This window comes from Bombyx mandarina, chromosome 01 (genome assembly GCF_030267445.1).
Source record: "Bombyx mandarina strain Sakado chromosome 01, ASM3026744v2".
Lineage (NCBI taxonomy): Eukaryota > Metazoa > Arthropoda > Insecta > Lepidoptera > Bombycidae > Bombyx > Bombyx mandarina.
This window is the reverse complement of record NC_143208.1, coordinates 2,884,906-2,905,888: the sequence shown is the minus strand read 5'-3', so window position 1 is coordinate 2,905,888 and position 20,983 is coordinate 2,884,906. Positions and strand designations below refer to the sequence as shown.

General features: G+C 36.9%; 1 protein-coding gene across 3 annotated transcripts; it reads right to left on the bottom strand.

Moving 5' to 3' along the window:
* Positions 1-457: 457 nt before the first annotated feature.
* LOC114246702 (hemicentin-1) lies at positions 458-19,247 on the bottom strand. Of its 3 annotated transcripts, none has more exons than XM_028179379.2 (14): positions 19,119-19,247; positions 15,987-16,055; positions 14,033-14,186; positions 12,302-12,474; positions 11,547-11,660; positions 11,209-11,409; positions 9,795-9,949; positions 9,398-9,542; positions 8,632-8,783; positions 7,445-7,658; positions 6,602-6,817; positions 5,020-5,184; positions 4,075-4,166; positions 458-2,111 (listed from the first exon to the last, which is right to left on the bottom strand). In XM_028179379.2, exons 2-14 carry the CDS (start codon positions 16,045-16,047, stop codon positions 2,001-2,003), a joined length of 1,953 nt encoding a protein of 650 aa, XP_028035180.2. In that variant the 5' UTR covers positions 16,048-16,055; positions 19,119-19,247; the 3' UTR covers positions 458-2,000. The 3 variants fall into 3 exon arrangements, with proteins under 3 accessions (XP_028035180.2, XP_089583565.1, XP_089583560.1); XM_089727439.1 differs by having other exon boundaries at positions 4,075-4,163; XM_089727434.1 differs by lacking the exon at positions 19,119-19,247 and adding an exon at positions 16,393-16,460.
* Between the last annotated feature and the right edge of the window lie 1,736 nt (positions 19,248-20,983).

Genomic DNA, 20,983 nt, shown 5'->3' with positions numbered 1-20,983 from the left:
CCGCCTATCACAGCGTCTCACACGATATGCGCCTGCGCAAGTTCGCTCTCGGTCGAGCGCTGAGACAAAAGTAGTGACCATTCCAAATCGCCCTTACTTTCTATTCCACTCAGCAAATGTCGCAATCCGCCTGCTGTACTTGCAACCATTTTTTTTAAACTTGTGAATAATTAAATTAATTATAATTAAATAAGCTTTTTTTTATTTTGCTTATTAAACTGTTGTTAAGTTGATTAACGCCTAAACGCTATTAGTATTGTGGAGTAATTATGGTGTTTTTGTTTTATAATTTAGAATTGGAATCCTCTTCGTAATTTTTAAAATAAGTAAAAGTGCCCGGTGTATTTGCTCCTGTTGTGATTATTTAAGGATCGAAGGTTAACTAATAGTCTGAAGGTTATTCTAGCCAGCTCCTACTAGATTACCTAGTTCATACGTAAAAATAAAAAAATATATATTTCAGTTTAATTCATTTATTAATGAAACTTAAACTATCAGTCGGTTACAGTATAGTTTTTAACAATATCTATATAAGCTCGGCTGTGTATAAATCATTTAATATGTAAATACTACATACTACAAATAAGTATAGTACAACATAATGGTACAGGTTTTCAAGTCAGTGAGTCGTATAGTCTGTGGCACTCATTGGTCCATCTCCGATATAACGTTGATCGGAACAACGACAGCACCGCTACATGCAACCGAGCCGCTCAAAACTCGACTGAACGCAACTTCATTACAAGTGACGTCATTTGGGGCCACGACAAACGACTTGAACTGAACTCATAACTGCAATTGTTATGTTACTGTTGTCCGGTTACCAGTTTCTGTAGTATAGTATGTCGTAAGTGCAACATTAAATTTAATACAATGGCACATGCTATTCACCAACAGTTATAAAATAGAATTAGGAGAAATAATAAAAGTAACTAAATATAATCAAAAAGTAGAAAAAGTTAGTAAATAAATGTCTTAAATGAATTAAGTGCATAATATGTTAAGATACGTCAACATGTACCTAGTTGAATTTTGATAGTCTCTAATTTGGCTCGAAAGATTAAAATTGATAAGTAATACTTGGTCAGTTCTAATTAATCTTAATAGGGTTTGGTTTTTTGGTATAATTGCTTATAGAGGTATACCTACTGTATTTTACTAAATATATTACATATTTATGTATTCAAGTAAAATCAGTAGATACTTTTTTGCGAAATGATAAATCATACCAAATATGTATCAGATATGCATTCTGCGGACATATTTAGTATTAATTACCTCCAAATTAAAAATAACTACCTAAAGACACGCTGTTTGTCATTGAAACAGCGTGAATAAGTAAAGTCTATAGATACTATTGTCAGTTCTGTTGAATTCTCAAAAATACAAGTTTAATCTTTCCGCTTTATTGTTTGTTTTTTTTTTTCGCTTTTACGAAATCTACTACCGCAGTCAACGAACACTAGTAGGATTGCTGTCAAAAATAATAGAAAAATATTTCGTCTTAAAGTCAAGGTACAACTAAATTTCTACTATAACATGAATGTTAGTAACAAAATAGCGCACAGCTTAAAAGCGAATGCCTATATTGCTATAGCTATACCTAATGTTAGAAAAATAGAAAAAAAGATACTTTCTTTAAAAAAAGAAAAAAAAACTTAATCTATCATGAATGAGATTATGAACGTAGCTGTCAAAAGAAAATCCAAGTCTTTCCGGATGCGCACATCAGAAGTTTCTTTCTATAAGAAAAACGTAGACGAAGCGTTGTCAATACCTAATAGCTATTAGATTTTCTCCGTTTTGCAAATGCGCCTTTTTCTTATTCAGGTATCTTATGCTTTTTTTTGCCCTTGTAGGCAGACGAGCACACGGCCCACCTGATGTTGAGTGGTTACCGTCGCCCATGGACTTCAGCAATGCCAAGGGCAGAGCCAAGCGGCTGCCTACAAAATTTTGTTCAGAACGCTTCGTCTACTTTGATCTTGTAGACGATCTGCTTAAACAAAGTAAGACTGCTGGGTGGTCGCCGGGCACGAGTCGTTCGCTGGAGTGTGTCCTGCGCATCCCACCATCACACGGCACGATGGTACCGGTGGCGTGGCGTATTGCTGTGAACAAGGACAACATTTATGCCAAACAAATAATTAAGCAATTTAAATTGTTTTAAGGCGGTTTAACTGTAAAATAAATAAATGCAAGTATGGAAACGGGAGTGACCTGAAGTCTCACCACTGAAACGAAACAGCGAGATTCTTAGTTTGGCTCTCGTCGAAATAAATTTTTATACAATCTGATTTACAAAGCTATTCTAAGAATTAATAATCCATTGTTCCGATCAACGGTAATAAGCTTTGCTTAGACTGTTATATATACATATATACCAACTGGCTGAGTCCCGTGATGATACCCGCGGGAGACGCCGCGGGGCGAGGCTAGTCTAAAAAAAGTATCCTAAGTTACTCCTATATCATCAGTAAAATTCTCGTCAAAATCGGTCCAGCCGTTCCAGAGATTAGCCGGGATAGACAGACAGACAAAAATTTAAAAAAATATATTTTGGTATATGTACTGTGGTATACATACTTACGCATTTAGTAAAAATCGGTTATAAATTATAGGGCAGGCTTTTTACCAGCCATGACGTCATCCAATATAGAATATCTCATTGTCAATGACTTTTTTTTTTATTGCTTAGATGGGTGGACGAGCTCACAGCCCACCTGGTGTTAAGTGGTTACTGGAGCCCATAGACATCTACAACGTAAATGCGCCACCCACCTTGAGATATAAGTTCTAAGGTCTCAGTATAGTTACAACGGCTACCCCACCCTTCAAACCGAAACGCATTACTGCTTCACGGCAGAAATAGGCAGGGTGGTGGTACCTACCCATGCGGACTCACAATAGGTCCTACCACCAGTGATTACGCAAATTATAATTTTGCAGGTTTGATTTTTATTACACGATGTTATTCCTTCACCGTGGAAGTCAATCGTGAACATTTGTTGAATACGTATTTCATTAGAAAAATTGGTACCCGCCTGAGATTCGAACACCGGTACATCGCTCAACACGAATGCACCGGACGTCTTATCCTTTAGGCCACGACGACTTCAAACGACGACTTCTAGATGATGATGAAGAAATCACATAGTGTATTTTATAAAAACAGCATAAATCTGCACCGTGACTAATGTAAGGGCAAAGTTGGTAGCGGAATACATATTGGTGGCTGGTGGCATCTGGTAATGGCCCAATCCGGTTTGGTCATGAACTCAAAAAAGTATATTTTATAAATACACTAGCGGACCCGACAGACGTTGTCCTGCATATACAAAATGAATGAAATGAATGAATGAATGAATGAATGAATGAATGAATGAATGAATGAATGAATGAGTGAATGCATACACGAAAATTCGATCCAGCTGTTTAGTTGCAGTATAGATACATAACCTAGATACCGACTGCAGCGCCATCTGCCGGGCTGATTTGTGAATCTAAGCCATCCAGGGTGCCACCCAAACGCATACAAAAAAATTCATTAAAATCGGTTCAGCCGTTTAGGAGGAATTCAGTGACATACACACGTACAGTAGAATCTATACTAATATTATAAAGAGGAAAGATTTGTTTGTTTGTTTGTATTGAATAGGCTTCGAAACTACTGAACCGATTTGAAAGACTCTTTCACTGTTTGGAAGCTGCACTATTCCCGAGTGACATAGGCTATAATCTGTTTAAAAAAAATTTAGGGATCCTTGCTAAAACTCTAATAATGTAAACCAAAGGTGTAAAAAAATTACCTAAAATATCCTTTACACCGCGTACCCTGCGAAAACTACTGATGATAGAATAAAATAATGTACTACGACTTTTTAGAACACATTATTATTTAAAAAAGTGTCGCGACAACATGTCTAACTGTTATAGTTATGTGGCAATAGTGTTCTTTTATTAAAAAAAATTAAACAACGTCAAATATCGTTGAAATTTTTGTTAAGGACCCTAGCGGAGCCGGAGCTGGCCGCTTGTTAGATATATAAAGATAGAAAACTATAAATAACTCACATTCTGACACGCCGCCAATTGATTGACAGTAATATTAGTGGTTCCCAGAACCCGTTCCTCCCTTGTGAAATCGGGCTCACGGTGGAATACTCCTTGAACATAAAACAATTCATGAAAATGTATAGTTAAATTCTCTTTAAGACTTTTCATGGATCAGTTACTAAATTACTATAAAAATTTGTCTAAATATAGGTTTCATATCTATGTCGAATTATTACGATGACATCACTGAAAGGTGCTTAAATTTCGTTTAGTGTTTTTGATGTTACAAACTCAAAGCAACATGCCTTCTTCGCCTCGGAGATAACGCTCATTTAAATTGTAAAGGTGTTTTAACGGAAAAATGATGTAGTATGTGACAGGGCATACACGGACTATTGTACTGTATAATACAAGAGTTTCTTTGAATTGAAATAACTGCTTTTTTAAATCCAAACAAAGTTTTATTATTTTCATAAAATGAAAATTATTCATTAACTCTTATAGAAAATTTTATATTAAATAAATTTTGCTGTAATTACGAAAATACAATGCGGATAAAATGGAAGGCAATTTAAATAGTTATTGCATTTTGAACTCGTCGCAGCCTAAAGGTTAAGACGTCTGGTATATTCATGTTGAGTGATACAGCTGTGCCGGCGTTCGGATCCCGCAGTCTGATTCCTTTTTTATTTATTTATTTGGGGTATGTTCACGATGGTCTTCCACGATTAAGGACTAAAACTTTACCCACCCTGTCTAGTAAGGGCACCAAGAGGTGATGCGTTCCGGATTGAAGGGTGGGAAAGTCGTTTTATTATTCCCGATGACTGAGACATGGCCTCATATCTCAAGGTGAGTGGCGGCATACAGGCAGTGATGACTATAGACTCCGGCAACCACTCAACACCAAAGGGTCGTCAGTTCGTTCATCCATCTAAGAAATTAGAATAGTAGAATAAGTACCATCAGGACGTGGCACCAAATCGGGGCTGAAGTCAGGAAAATCCTCTCGTGACTTAAATGCCTTAATGCATATTGCCGTTGAAGCGATTGCAACTGCCACAGCTATCCCGGCAGCTACTGCTTCTAGCCAGCGCGTCCAAGTCGGGATAGGAGGGTCGTCCGACACTGTTAAAAATTTAAGTATTAAAAAAAAATATTTTTTTTATTGAATTTAAGACTTACGTCCCCAGCGTAACATCGTTGTACTAAAATAGTCACTTTGCAATAATTTTCATAAAATTCACGTTTAATATTGAGTTCAGTGAGCGTAGTGTGAGTTTTCTAACGTTCTCGATAGCGTAAAAGTTAGCTCATATTTGTACGGAATGGGGTCGTTTGCCTACGTTTGTCGTTAGGGGCGTTGTTCCAACTGCATACAAAATTGCGTTAACTTTAACGCTATCGAGAAAGTTAAAAAACTCGCATCAAGCACACTGATGGTAATGCATGAGCTTGAATACTAAATAAAATGAAATAATTATAACACCTAAACGCAAGTATGATATCTCATTAAAGGTGTGAAGAATGAAACTTAAAAATGATGGACAATAGATGAGAAAAAGCGAAAATCATTACTTTTAAGTAAGTACGTAACGGGATTTTTTTAAGTTATAAATGCTTTACTACACTTGCAATGTTTATTTCAGCCCCGAGGCGATATGAAGATCACGCGACCACTCAAGAGTGAAACGATTGAAGTGAATATGGCTATTATATTCTTGGCTACAATCGATCATAATCTATGAGCTACTAACGAATTCGTATGAGTTTTTTTTTATAAGCCTTAAATAGTCACACCCGTAGCTATTCTGGGGTATATGCGTTTATAAGCATGATGCTAATAATGAGAGCTCCAAAGAGAGCTATGAAATTAAAATTCTTCTTCTTCTTATCAGCCCACAGACGTCCACCGCTGGACATAGGTCTCCCCCAAGCCTCGCCACAAAGACCGGTCCTGCGCTGCTTGCATCCAAATACAATTCCAGAGTTTTTATTTTTTATTGCTTAGATGGGTGGACGAGCTCACAGCCCACCTGGTGTTAAGTGGTTACTGGAGCCCATAGACATCTACAACGTAAATGCGCCACCCGCATTGAGATATAACTTCTAAGGTCTCAAGTATAGTTGCAACGGCTGCCCCACCCTTCAAACCGAAATGCATTACTGCTTCACGGCAGAAATAGGCGGGGTGGTGGTACTTACCCGCGCGGATTCACAAGAAGTCCTGCCACCCGTAGTTAAAAAGAAAAGTATAGCCGAACGGTTTTGTATTTGCCTATTTATAAATAAATTTGAACCGTCTTCAAATATTATTCGGATTTGAATAGTTAGAGACGCGATTTTCAATTTCACGGTAATGCCAAAGAGACAGCCGAAAACTAAATTCACATTGCAATTGATTTAAAAGTGTTTTTTTTTTGCACAGTACGACCAATGAGCGTGGAGATCAAGTTACAATATAGATTACAGTTACAGATAACAACTTGAACTTCGAAGCGGGGCAGCCGCGTGTGGTGGATTGCAACTTTAAAACAAAGGTTACCTGATGAAGTCAAAGGCTTCATGCTCTGCAGACGCATGATCCTCGATTGGCTGCGACCTCGGACGTTGCTCGCGTATACAAACGCGGTCAAATTTCGTTCGTCTTCGATATCGGTTACGTGGAAGTGACCAGCTGAATCGGTAACGTTGTGTAACAGTTTACCGCTTTCATCCACGATCTCTAGGTGCACCATTTGAGGCCGACCACCGTTCCAAGCTAAATATGAAATTTATTGGTTATATTAATTTTTGTTTAGTAATTTTCTATTTTTGTGTATGTGAGTAAAGCTGTTGTATTTTTTTTGGACTAGGAGCACTGCTGCTTGAGATACAGGTTTTATCACCTAGTTCAAGCACAGATGCAAATTATGATTGTGTTTCTAATTCTATGTTAACAATAAATAAATAAATAAATCGATACACGACTATTTTTAGCGGTAGTTATCTAAATATGTGTCACTTTAGGTGTAAGTAAGGTAAATTTAGACAGTAAATAGATTCGTAAAATATGTTCAAACTTCATTTATGTGGATTTTTTTAATTAATTAATAATTTAAGAAAACGGTCGACCCATTCATCGCATATGGTATTCAGAGATATATGTATCCGAATGTCTTTGACCTACTTCAAATATACAATTGAAGTCTTCCCTAGAAACATTTGTCCCTAACTCTTTTAGATCAAACCTCAGAATTCCTACCTGAAAAATCTGTATTACTTCAATTAAGACCTAAATACCTTATTTCAAGGTATATTTACGTCAATAACATTGCATTTTGAATATATAAATACGTAATAAATACAATTGAATTTAAGCGAAGATGCAATATGTTTTACTACGAACCTTTTTTACATTGGACCCTTAGGACATTAGGGTAAGATCGAATGACTACACACTCGGGAGAGATAGGTGCGCCCCCCGGTGTAATGGTGTACGTGCAGGGTCGCTTCTGCTCCCCGAAAGAATTGGTGGCCCGGCAGACGAGCTGGCCAAGATCTTCCTCGCGTGGTTTCCATGTCAGCGATGACATGTAGCGGTGGTTGTGTCCACTAACCTTCTGTGTATCCAAACATTTCGTCTTTTCGCATTAAAAGTGTATAATTTGCAAAAATATTCGAAATTGAGTTAATATGCGGAATCATTTAGTATCACCAGTATTTTTCTCATAAATACTGTCAAAAGAGCGTAGTTTTGTTTTAGTTTTTCTTTTTTTTAGTTTACCTGTATTTTAACTAACAAAATTACAAAATTAATACATCATTTTATCTTACTTTAAAAGACAGATAATGTAACTGGTAAAAAAAAAAAAAATGTTACCATGTTGACTAATATTAAAAATATCACATGTTAAACCTTTAAAACACTCTCCTGTAAAATTAGTCATTTTTTAGATTATTAGTTTTAATTTCAGATCATTAGTTTTAATGCGAGAAGACGATTTCTGCGCATCGTTAAAAAAACTAATAAGCACCCGAATACTTCTTCTTCAAGGGAACCTACCAGACAAAGGCACCCCTCCCGATATTTTGGATTTGGAAACTGTCACAAAAACCATTTCCCATTTGTTCATAGATGATGAGACTTAACATCACTGAAGATGATAATCGGTAGTAATTCCGAGTAAGCTTACGTGGAAAAAGTCATTTTATCGGATTTGTAAAGCGGAATACCAATTAGTGTTAACCTCGATCTGCAATAACCGTAGTGCTAATTCATTTCTGATTCTGCAGGTCCTTACAATCGCTCATGGTTTCACATGAAGCTGTTTTGGGGCGCTGTTCCAACTGCATACAAATTTGAGTTAACTTTTACGCGATCGAGAACGTTAAAAAACTCTCCTTTTTTTCCTACTTAAGCTGATGGTCTACAGAGACCATGTCAGCGTCACCAGGTTAGTAGATGAGCTCAAGGGGCCCAAAGATAAAATTCTAACTAGCTGCTACGTTTTATCAGCAAACACGCTCAAAATATACGATAGAACGCTGTTAATATAATTTTTACAAAGCTTTAATCTATAAAATGCAACAAACCTTGACACTAGTGTATAATGTTTTGGAATCAGCAAAGGTCCAACTGAATTGCATCGGTTCGGGTGATGCTTCCACCACGCACGTCACTGTTTCGGCCTCTCCGTGCACAGCCCCGACATCGTCTTGCCGATTTGACAAACAGAATGGACGAACTAAAATTCATAATTTCATAAATCATAATTGGGATGGTGTGTTGTAAGCTCTTCCCAAGGAAGTAGATTCGGATTTGTCAAGACGGGTGCCGACTTACATTCACGATCAGATTTTTATTCGCTTCGATTACCACATAATATCATTTCGGACGTGAATTTGTCCATTTATTTATGCAAAATTCCAAAATTCAAATTCAATCCTTTTTCAAATTAATTCAATCAAATTTGAATTTTGAATTTGAATTTTGCCGAGAAGGGGTTCCGATCAATAGTATAGAAGAAAGTAAAGATAGCGAGTAAAGAAAATTAAAGAAATTTTACCCCAGTATATATTAAATCGCATGTAATAACGACATTATTATGGATTGTAAATAAACGGGCTTTATTATTATTATTAAAACTCAAAAACGCTGAGTTAGGCTCAGGTTTTTTCGCAAAAAGTCATGGCCCTAAGAATCCGCAGCAAACGCGTATGACAATTACTGTTCATTTTATACGACGTAAAACTGCGTAGAGAAACAAGTTGTTGCAAAACATGTTCTAATAGTACTGCATTATTAGAATACTGGGAATTCCTGATCCTTATTTTAAAAAACAAGCCAAAAACCACTCACATCCAACATTGAGCTTGACTTTGTTCTCAAACAAATCGTTAGGTAGATGCGAATTGTGTGCTCTACAAGTTAAGTCGTGTTTGTTGTCGCGCAGCGATGGAGCTAGTGTCAAAGATGACACTGTATAGTTGCCGTCGTGAAGTTCCTGAAGGAAATGCTTAAAATATAAATACCCACCGAACGCAGTAAAAGATTCATTCATTCATTTCTTTCATTCTGTAATTATTTAAACAACGATTGTGTAAATTAGCTTTTGAATAAATCAGGGCTAATCCCCTGCCCTTTTTTGTGTTCTGTATCGATGTATTTATAGAGCAATACGGCACTTGAACCACGATATACATACAAGTAAGTTATGTTATTATTATTTTTCAAATATTCAACTTTTATCAATTACCTTATGAACACTCGGCCTCAGCATGTTATCCCCGAGGTGCCAAGTTATAGACGGTGGTGGCACGCAGCCAACCACGACACAATCCACCACACGCGGCTGTCCCGCTTCGAAGTTCAAGTTGTTATTTAACCTGATCTCCACGCGCATTGGTGGTACTGCGCAAAAAAAACACTTTTAATTCAATTGCAATGTGAATTTAGTATTCGACTGTCTCTTTGGCATTACCGTGAAAATGAAAATCGCATCTCTAACTATTTAAATCACATTAATATTTGAAGATGGTTCAAACCTATGTAACTATAAATAGGCAAACACAAAACAATTTGGCTATACTTTTCTTTGTCAACCACTGGTGGTAGGACCTCTTGTGAGTCCGCACGGGTAGGTACCACCACCCCGCCTATTTCTGCCGTGAAGCAGTAATGCGTTTCGGCTTGAAGGGTGGGGCAGCCGTTGAACTATACTGAGACCTTAGAACTTATATCTCAAGGTGGGTGGCGCATTTACATTGTACATGTCTATGGGCTCCGGTAACCAATTAACACTAAGTGGTCTGTGAGCTGTCTACCCATATGAGCTATAAAAAATATCTTTTTTGGGGTCAACAGGTCACAAACGAAATGAAAGAGATAATGTATTACATAAAAAAAATGATTACGGTCGAAAGTCGACTGTTGCGCGAACATTAGTACCTAAAGTTAAATTATACACACAGGGTACGCATAGGATACGCACCGCCAAGTGGTTCAAACGCTACCTAGCAACCTCTTAAGATTAAATTAACGGTCTGAATTCTTATGATATCATTCTGATGATATAATTTGTAATAAATGTCATCACAGTAACTTATTATTTAGAAATTTAATGTGGTATTATCCGAACCGAATTCAGTTCTATCTCTTTACATTTGCTTTCAATTTGGTTCTAGGCAGTAAGATACTTCATATACTAGATACATTGTGTCTTGATTGATCATAGAAAGAGAAGGAGATACTTAGGTGCTTTTAGGCTTTTTAAGCCCCGGTTACCTTCCCCGTTAAACTCATCAACGAAGGGTTCGACGAGCGCATAAACCGGAATTGATGTAACATAGGTACAGCATACTTAGTTTCTCGCCGGATCTTCTCAGTAGGTCGCGATTCCGATCCTATGATAGATTCCGCGAGGCACTGCTCTTGCTAGGGCTAGTGCTTCTTCCTACTTCTTCCCTTCTTCTCAGGAGGCGCCGGAGTCCGACATAACTCGGTCCCTTACCCCCCTCGATCAGGTATCAGTAAATGGATATCCCATAGTTAAAAAAAAACCCAGATTTAGTTCGCGAGAAACTCGAATAACCCCTTGGACTACTAGTGAATAGTTAGGAAAAAAAAAGAGATTCCTATTTTCTAGGTCTCGAATTCCAATCCATACTCACGGAACATCTTCACAACAAAGCTGGCAGTTAATGGATCAGTGACGTCAGCGTTTTGCGCAAGACACTCGTAGTGAGCATCGAGTTCATTGCGTGTCGCATTTACAACACGTATTTCTGCAACCAGCAGGCCAGAACGGGCAGCTTCTGCGCGTTTTATCACAGCGCCATTACGACGCCAATACACCAGAGTTTTTGGTTGATCTGCAAACAATGTATGATTGTCTTAGTCGACGTGAGCTAAATTCTAGATTTATAGATAGACTGGGGTCAAGTTTTTCGTCCGTTTGTCTCATCGTTTTTAAGTATTAGCGTCATTGAAAAATTTCAAAATAAATTACCATCAGCGACTTTACAAACGAAGGTCAGGTTGGCTCCCAAGCTAATGGGCCCGACGTAGCCAAGTTTGATCAGCTCGTTATTTTCATTGTATATCTTCGGAACTCCAGGCGAATCTAGGACAAAATCCAAAAAAAAAACATCAGCAATTTACACAAAATAAAAAAAAAATAGGTGTCTAATATGTATTTTTGTCATCTACTCATAACAATAAGCGTGATCATTCGCGCCGCGCGCTCTCTGTAACAGAATTTGTCGGTCGTGCGGCACTTTATTTAAGAAAAATGAATTATCCATTAATATTAAAATATGCAAACTGTGATAATTGTAATTGACCTCAAATTTATAAAATGAATTGAGTCATTGAGCACTCTAAAACCGATAAATATGTACTTCTAATACTACATCCAACATTTTATTAATAATCAGATTTTCAATATACGTACGTACTTAACAATCATCACATTTTAACTTAACAATTAGTTATAACAGAATAGAAGATATCTGGCAAAAATCTGGATCGCGCGAAGGACTTGTACTAGAGAAACTTATTATTACAAGTTCCGCATTCAATTATGAAATCCTATATAAGTACTAATTATGTATTTTATGATAGTTTTGTACGACTAATATTTTCCGATTAGTTGAACTATAGTAGATTCTTACAATTTCTTCTAAATAACAATACACCCTGTATAAGGAATCTTTAAAAGTACACTTAATGGTTTTTTTTGTTTTTTTTTTTTTGTGAACTCACCAACAAGTTTTAGGTCAACAACGTGGTCGACTGATGGCGAAGCCTGGTAGTGGACACGGCAGCGGTACGTCCCGGCGTCCTCGTCGCTCACGTGCTTCAGGAGGAGTGCTGTGTCGTCATGACACGAACCAGATTCACAAGTGGTACCGTACACGCGGTCCGACGCGAAGGCCCTGCGAACACACGCATAAATAGACTTGGCGCTACTGCGTAGGTCTGTGACAGATAGCCCGCGCTGGTAAGCATCACAATCACGAGTAGTCGTCGTGGCCTAACGGATAAGACGTCCGGTGCATTCGTGTTGAAGCGATGCACCGGTGTTCGAATCCAGCAGGCGGGTACCAATTTTTCTAATGAAATACGTACTCTACAAATGTTCACGATTGACTTCCACGGTAAAGGAATACGATCGTGTAATAAAATTGAAACCCGCAAAATTATAATTTGCGTAATTACTGGTCGTAGGACCTCTTGTGAGTCCGCGCGGGTGGGTACCACCACCCTGCCTATTTCTGCCGTGAAGCAGTAATGCGTTTCGGTTTGAAGGGTGGGGCAGCCTTTGTAACTATACTTGAGACCTTGTATCTCAAGGTGGGTGGCGCATATACGTTGTGGATGTCTATGGGCTCCAGTAACCACTTAACATCAGGTAGGCTGTGAGCTCGTCCACCCATGTGTAGCATGGCGTAAAGCTAACACGCGTTCTGACAAATTACTCAATAATACGTTACTTTATAGTTTTTTATCGTGTAAGCGGGTGACAGATTTCACAGCTGTTGTATAAAGGAGCTCATAGACCTCAGGGCGTGAGTGACGATGTACATTGAGACATGAGGTCTAAATCTCAATCGCATTATATTACGGCATTATATCTTAAGGTATGAGTATGACTCGTACCTTAAGACGGGTGCCCCACACCACATCATGTATTTCGGTTTACAAGCTGTGAAGATTCAAATGAAGGCTATAAAACAATCATTGACGACATCTAACGGCTTCTCGATAGTCTTGGTGTTACTGATGTCGATGGCAACTTCACCTACTCACCATAAGGTATAGACCTAAAGTATTAAAAGGCTAATTCATGTAGTATCCATCAAAGTCATATCCGTCTATTACTTTATTACTGTGGTATCTTCATTCGGTTTCTCAGTTGCTTTTATTTATTTATTTATTTTATTTATTTCATATACTCCAGATTTTGCATCCATATTATATTCATTAACATTTCATATAGTATACCAGAATTAAATAAAAACAATAACTTCAATCTCGGAATAAAACAAAAGCAATAATGATAATAATATAACAAAAAATCAATAATAATAAAACAAAAACTCAAAATTAATAATACATTATATCGACGCTTGAAAGACAAACGTGACTAAGCGACAATGCGTGAACTTTACAGTAGACTAATTTAAAGTTGAAATACCTGAAAACAAAATTTATTTTAACGAATCTAGCTGTAGTAGAATCTAGCTAGTAGCTGTAGGTTTGAAATGATTTTAATAGACCTAGAAATATATTTTGTTTGCGCATCGAATATGGTTATTGCCTATCATTTATGTACAAAGCAGTTATTGTCGCTTAGACAAGTTTGCCTTTCAAGCGTCGATATATATATATTTATATTTGTAGATTAGTTATTAATACATAAAGACGATGTGCCGGTTTTTTTTTGATATTCTAAACGTAATTGGGTCTTTCGGAAAAATATAGTATACTAACCTATTATCAGTTTCATTATTCGGGAATCGATATAAGACGTCTCTCTCGTTCTTCACCCACAAAACGTAAGAATCGGGCCCGTCAAGGAACACTTTACCCTGGCCGCAAGGGAGACGAGCATTCCTGCCACGCACCGCTCGAAGGACCACAACTTCTGCATAAAAAACAGTGTGTTATTCTTCGAGCACACACCGGGTGAGGTCATTCATTTATCTATTTAAGCAATAAATATAAATAATAGTTTAACTAACAAAATACGCTTTTATAGACAATTCAAGTATAAACTAGAAAATAATTTTTAATAAATTTGAATTAAAAACAGTGTCAGGAAAATGTTTTTATTGTAAAAAAGCACCCCACGCTTTTTTTTCTATTTTTTTGTTGGATTTTCTGTAAAAGCGTATTTTGTTCGTTTTTTTAATTATTATTTATTTTTCATTTTTAGTTGAATTTAAAAAATTTCTATTTTTTTTATTTTTTCTATTTTTTTATTTAATATTGAATTAGTCCTTAATAAGTATACTAAATTTCGAGTTAATCCGACGTTTTGAAGGGGGTCAAAATCAAGATTCCGTTATAAACATGAAGCTAATAAAAGCGTATTAATAAATCTACTGGACATTTTGTGTTAAGTCTATGAAGGACAGTCACTCTCCGTTGTCATCACCGTCATTAGACGTCCGCCGCTGTCTTTACGCTGATTTTAACTGCCACTGATTGTTAGAAATTATCTTACGAACCCTGTCATGACTATTACGATCGAAACGAAGAAAAGATCAAGCAAATCGGGTCAACCGTTCTCAGATGATACTCGCAATACATCCGGCATTTTATTTAATCTATTGTCAAGTTGTTTCACTGTAGTAGATTCCTCGGTTTTTGGAGGTCGTAAAAATTATAACGTTTACGATTTCATCTAGCATTTTGTGTTGTCGTTATGTTTTTATTATTATTTTTTATTGCCTTTGTAGGCAGACGAGCATACGGCCCACCTGATGGTGAGTGGTTACCGTTGCCCGTGGACTTCAGCAATGCCAAGGGCAGAGCCAAGCCGCTGCCTACCGCTTAATACTCTCCACAAGCCTCGTTTGAAGAAGGACATGTCATAGCGCTCGGGAAACACCGTGGAGGGGAGCTCATTCCATAGCCGGATGGTACGTGGCAAAAAAGATTTCTGGAAACGCACTGTGGATGACCGCAGTGGCTCCAGGTAGTATGGATGAACTCTACTCCGGTGGCGGGCGGTGCGATGGTAAAAACGAGACGTTGGTATCATCTCGAACAATTCCTCAGAGCACTCCCCATGGAACATGCGGTACAAAATATAGAGGGAACCAAAGTCCCTCCGCAGACCCAGAGGCTCCAAACGATGTTATTTTCAATGTTTCAAATAGTTTACGGCATAGATAATACACATTAATGCTTTACGGTTTTCGAACAACTGAAAAGACGGAAATACATAAAAGAATATATAATACTATAATAATAATAATAATATTATAAAGAGGAAAGATTTGTTTGTTTGTTTGTATTGAATAGGCTCCGAAACTCCTGAACCGATTTGAAAAATTCTTTCACTGTTTGGAAGCTACACTACTCCCGAGTGACATAGGCTTCAATATTTTTTGAAAAAAATTAGGGTTCCGTACTAAAACTCCAATAATGTGAAAACTATTGATGATAGAACAAAATAATGTACTACGACTTTGTAGAACACCTTATTATTTACAAAAAGTGTCGCGACAGCATGTCTAACTAATTATAGCTATGCCGTAAATAAGTGTTCTTTTATTTAAAAAAATAAAACACCGTCAAATATCGTTGAAATGTTTGTTAAAGACTCGAGCGGAGCCGGAGTCGGCCGCTAGTATAATATAAGATCATAAAAGAAGCGTAAAGAAAGTAGTTTTAATTACACAAAAATACAATTAGGACCAATCGAAATTTATCGTACCCGTGTCAGCGGCCGTTGAAGCAGCAGCAATCACGAAATACCATAATCCGAACGACAGCATTTTTATGCCTGAAATCAAAAAAATTACAAGTTTGTTACAATAAACGTTACTGGTTTAACGTTGTTTTACTGGTGGTAGGACCTCTTGTGAGTCCGCACGGGTGGATACCACCACGCTGCCTATTTCTGCCGTGAAGCAGTAATGCGTTTCCGTTTGAAAGGCGGGGCTGCCGTTGTTCCTATACTGAGACTTTAGAACTTATATGTCAAGGTGGGTGGCGCATTTACGTTGTGGATGTCTATGGGCTCCAGTAACCACTTAACAGCAGGTGTGCTGTGAGCTTGTCCACCCAACTAAGCAATAAAAAAAAATACATGTGAGTCCGCGTCCCAAGGATAAGCATACCACAGATTTGGAATCGCTTCACCAAATGAACGTAACTATTCTAAGTAACGATCATCTCAAACTTATTCAGAGCACTCCACATATATTTCGTACACAACACAGGGAATCAAAGTTCCTCCGTGAATCCAAATGATCCATGAGAATGACACTACAACAATAATCCGAACATTCATTTTCAGTTGCTATTACTTGAGCATAAAAACGAAAGTACTTAGATAGAATTAAAAAAAAATTTAGTAAAATAAATAGTTCATTAGTTTTCGCGAGTTGTAAGCATAATTGAAACTTCTTTACATTTATCAGTCCGCCCCGATGGATACTAGAATCTTCCCTATTTTTGCGGCGAAGCACTCTTGCATTCGGGTTTGAGGGGAGAAACAGCTGTTGCACAATTTAATTGAGTCTGCGACCTTATGTCTCGAGATATGCGACGGGATTCGACAATTCTGAACGACGGAAGAGGTGTGAGACCATTCATCTATATATATAAAAATGAATTGCTGTTCGTTAGTCTCACTAAAACTCGAGAACGGCTGGACCGATTTAGCTAATTTTGGTCTTGAATTATTTGTGGAAGTCCAGAGAAGGTTTAAAAGGTAGATAAATATGAAAATGCTCGGAATTAAATAAAAATAACAATTTTGTTCTTCCTTTGACGTAACCCCGTCGGACGGATTCCTTTTGTTTGTTTCAAGTTTATTTTATATAAAAGTTTAGGTATTTTATTTATCGATTAAGGCACTACGAAGTCTGCCGGGTCAGCTAGTTTATGCAATAAAAATCAATGAAAACCTAAATAAATGAAATCAATCACAGAGCTAGAAATCTATATGTTTAATTTTAAACTTAAACTGACGTAAATATTCATATTAATTGAAAGAAAAAGATTTTTAGCTGATTTTTAAAGTTACACGATTAAGAAATTACAAAAAAAAATTGTGTTCTCTCGCTATTTGCAATAAAGGCATGTAGTAACACGAATAATACAACACCCGTGACTCACGGATAAAAACATACGTACAATCCTAAATTAAAAGCGCCACCTTAATTTGGTACCCCGCTCGTTAAGGAACTATCGTCTTGCTTTGAAAGCTGAAGGGCACGGGAGGTCAGGTAAGGTTGGAGGGTAGTTTGCATTTGTGCACGCGACGTGACTCACTATGGTCGCCGTAAAATTGTTCGTACGATTTGTTAGCGCTCTTTAATGAATCCCCATAGTTTTTTTATGTCATGCCGCCACGTGACAGAAATTCAACTTAATAAAAAAATATTTGTATTGATTTCATTATCATACGTTTAAATTGTCACATATTTGTAGTGAAGAAGTCCGACATTTTGTTTCATTTAATAGGTATGTTATACGAGCTCTGTGAATATTATGCTGACCAGAAGAGACAAGTACTCACATTTCTATCTACGCACGAAACTTTGTTGTTTTGTTTTATTATATTACTAGCGACCCGCCCTCGCTTCGCTTCGGAAACATTAAAACACACATGAAACCAAAAAAATAAAATATTTTTTTTTAATTTTAAAAAGTAGCCTATGTTCATCAGGGACAATGTCGGCTTCTAATGGAAAAAGAATTTTTCAAATCGGTCCAGTAGTTTCGGAGCCTATTCGAAACAAACAAACAAACAAATCTTTCCTCTTTATAATATTAGTATAGATGTTTCAATAAATGTATTATGTACCTTTGAAATTTAAGAATTTAAAAATCAGAATATGGGCGCATGTCTAGGTATTTAAATTATTTACGATTTCACCAATGCGAGTCCTGATAAACTATACCCTCAATACTTCATTCATTCGACTACGTCCTTTATAAATACAAGCAAATAAATAATCTTCTATTTAAGATTATTTTCGCGATGTCACCGGGGTTAAAATTAATTGTTAAATTTGGCTATATCATTTCATTGATAAAACTCATCAGTTTACGAGTCTCACTGGTTCGTCCTTTAAGAACAAAACTTCATCGAAATAGGCTTAATATTTTTGCGTAGTTTTAGAAAAAACTAATAAGCATGTACGTAATTGAAATTAGGTGAGACCGGACAAAACATATCTAGGTTTTTTTAGATTAGACTATTAATAAAAACACGTTTTTTTGTTTAGTATTTCCTAAGTCAGACCTCGATACACATATTTGTTGTAACTACCGCATGCCGATTTATATGTTGACGGTATTTTGCGAAAATTATTCCTCCGAGGATGTACAAGCAGACGTATGAAGTTTAAGAAGAAGTGAAGAATAAGCAGACGCGCAGAGCACGAACAATTAGTCCATTAAACCTTCGTTTTAATTTGAGACTCACGCTATTATATCATTGAAAAGTTTTGTGAACTATCATAAGTGTTTCATGTTAAATACAAGTTAAATAATAAAAAATAAAATAACTTAACTTAACAAACAACATTTTGTATTACACAAAATTTTATATGTAGCCCAAAATTATATGTTAATTAAACAGAACATATAATTACATATATATCGGATCAATTTACAAAACTTAATAATTTATAGCATCATTAATGTAAAAATTAATGTTAGAAATAAATCTGCTTGAAAGAAAATGCAAAGAATAAGAAGCTAGATAAATTTTTGCTAATCGTATTACGAAAATCTTGAAAGATGAACAGAATTCTATTTAATATTTCCGAAAAGTCTAAGTTCGCCATGCACCAGAAAAGTAATGAATATTGACATTAATAATTCCACTCACCACCTTTCTCTGAAGCTGTCCGCAGGTTAAATGATATTATTTTTGCTAAAACTATTCTAAATAATATGATCGGAGCACACGTGTGGGTATTGGAGGCGGTAAGTGCTGAATAAGCTTTTCACGTACACTACGCCAGGTAGAACAAGGCGGACTGAACTAACGTGGATACGATCAGGAAAATGAATAAACTTTTATGAAGAGGTAACTGTCGATTTTAGTCAGTAAATCTTGAGCTACGGGAAATGGAATAAAAAAATATATATACAAAATACTTGTACACTTTTAATGTATGTAAAATAAATGCGCTTAATAACACTAAATGATAATGAGTAATAGTTTTATTTTTATTTTCTTTCGATATTCATAAAATACATTAGATTTATGTATGCGATAATGTAATTAATGCTAGTATGAGTTCATTCTTCCATTTATGTTACATCATGCTTCACCTCAATCAACAAAATAAATTAATAATAATTGGTTCAAAATATTCCTTCGGGCTAAGTTTCAGCCTAAGTCGGCCCACCTGATGATGGTGAGTGGTTACCGTCGCCCGTGGACTTCAGCAATGCCAGGAGCAGAGCCAAGCCGCTGTCTACCGTATAGTACTCTCCACAAGCTTGGTTTGAAGACGGACATGTCATAGCACTCGGGAAATACCGTGGAGGGGAGCTCATTCCAAAGCCGGATGGTACGTGGCAAAAAAGATCTCTGGAAACGCACTATGGATGAACACATGGCCTCCAGGTAGTATGGATGAACTCTACTCCGGTGGCGGGCGGTGCGATGGTAAAAACGAAATGTTCTGTAAATAAATCAATAAAATACTGCCACAGTGAAGATGAAAGGATGAAAGGTAAAAGGTATATCCACATTTCATAACGTAACATATTATAATGTGAGGGTGTTTGTTTACTAAACGCAAAAAAACTACGACGAATGAATTGATACCTAACTTTGTCGGTGATAAAACTCACTTTCTCTTGGCAAAGTCATTCAAATACTTCACTGATACACGGCCAGTCGTGTGATATGACACATCCAGTCCTTATGGCCTTTGGTCGTGTATAAGTTTAATATATGAAGTAGTTCAACTTAAATGGGAGGCCGTTGTTGGGGAGGTCCCCTAGAAGTGCATATCGCAAGTTCATTAAAACTCTTTTCATTAAACGTGCATTCGTGCAATTACCATTAGAGCTCTGTTGAAAGTCGGCGATGGTGGAAAGGGATAAACTGATTGCTAGGGTCTTTTCTGTGCTCAGTACTAACACAATAATATATGTTTTATTGATGTTTGGTCAATGTTATACTTCTACCGAACTATTAACTGATCGAAGCCATTAATATCATCATTCGTCCATATTTGCCATTCGGCTCTAAATAAAAATGCTGTATCAATAAATATGCGTCACCGAATCAATGATTAAGTAGATCTTTATTGCGTCGTAACTATACTAAGGCAAGATGCGACCCCAAATTATTTTAATTTAGATACAGATTAACGCTGAAACATTAAGCGATGAAAACATTGGACAGTGTATATATAGGTCCAAAGAAAAAAGAAACAAAATACATTTTACAATCGGTACCAAAATATTACAAAATATGCTTAAAAAACTGGTCAAGTACTAAAAACATTGCTACTAAATGGGCCGGCAGCTCTGCATTGTAAAGCTTGGAGGCTGCTGCGTTGGTTATCGGTTAGTGCCGTGTGTAATGAATCCGAGGTCAGAGCTGCATGGTAAAGACGCATCCGTGCAATGCACTAGGCAAACGTGTAAACATTCGAGCTCACGGGACTCAAACCGGAGTGATGCTAACACTGACCCTAGCAAGAGCAGTGCGTCGCAGAATCTACCACCGGA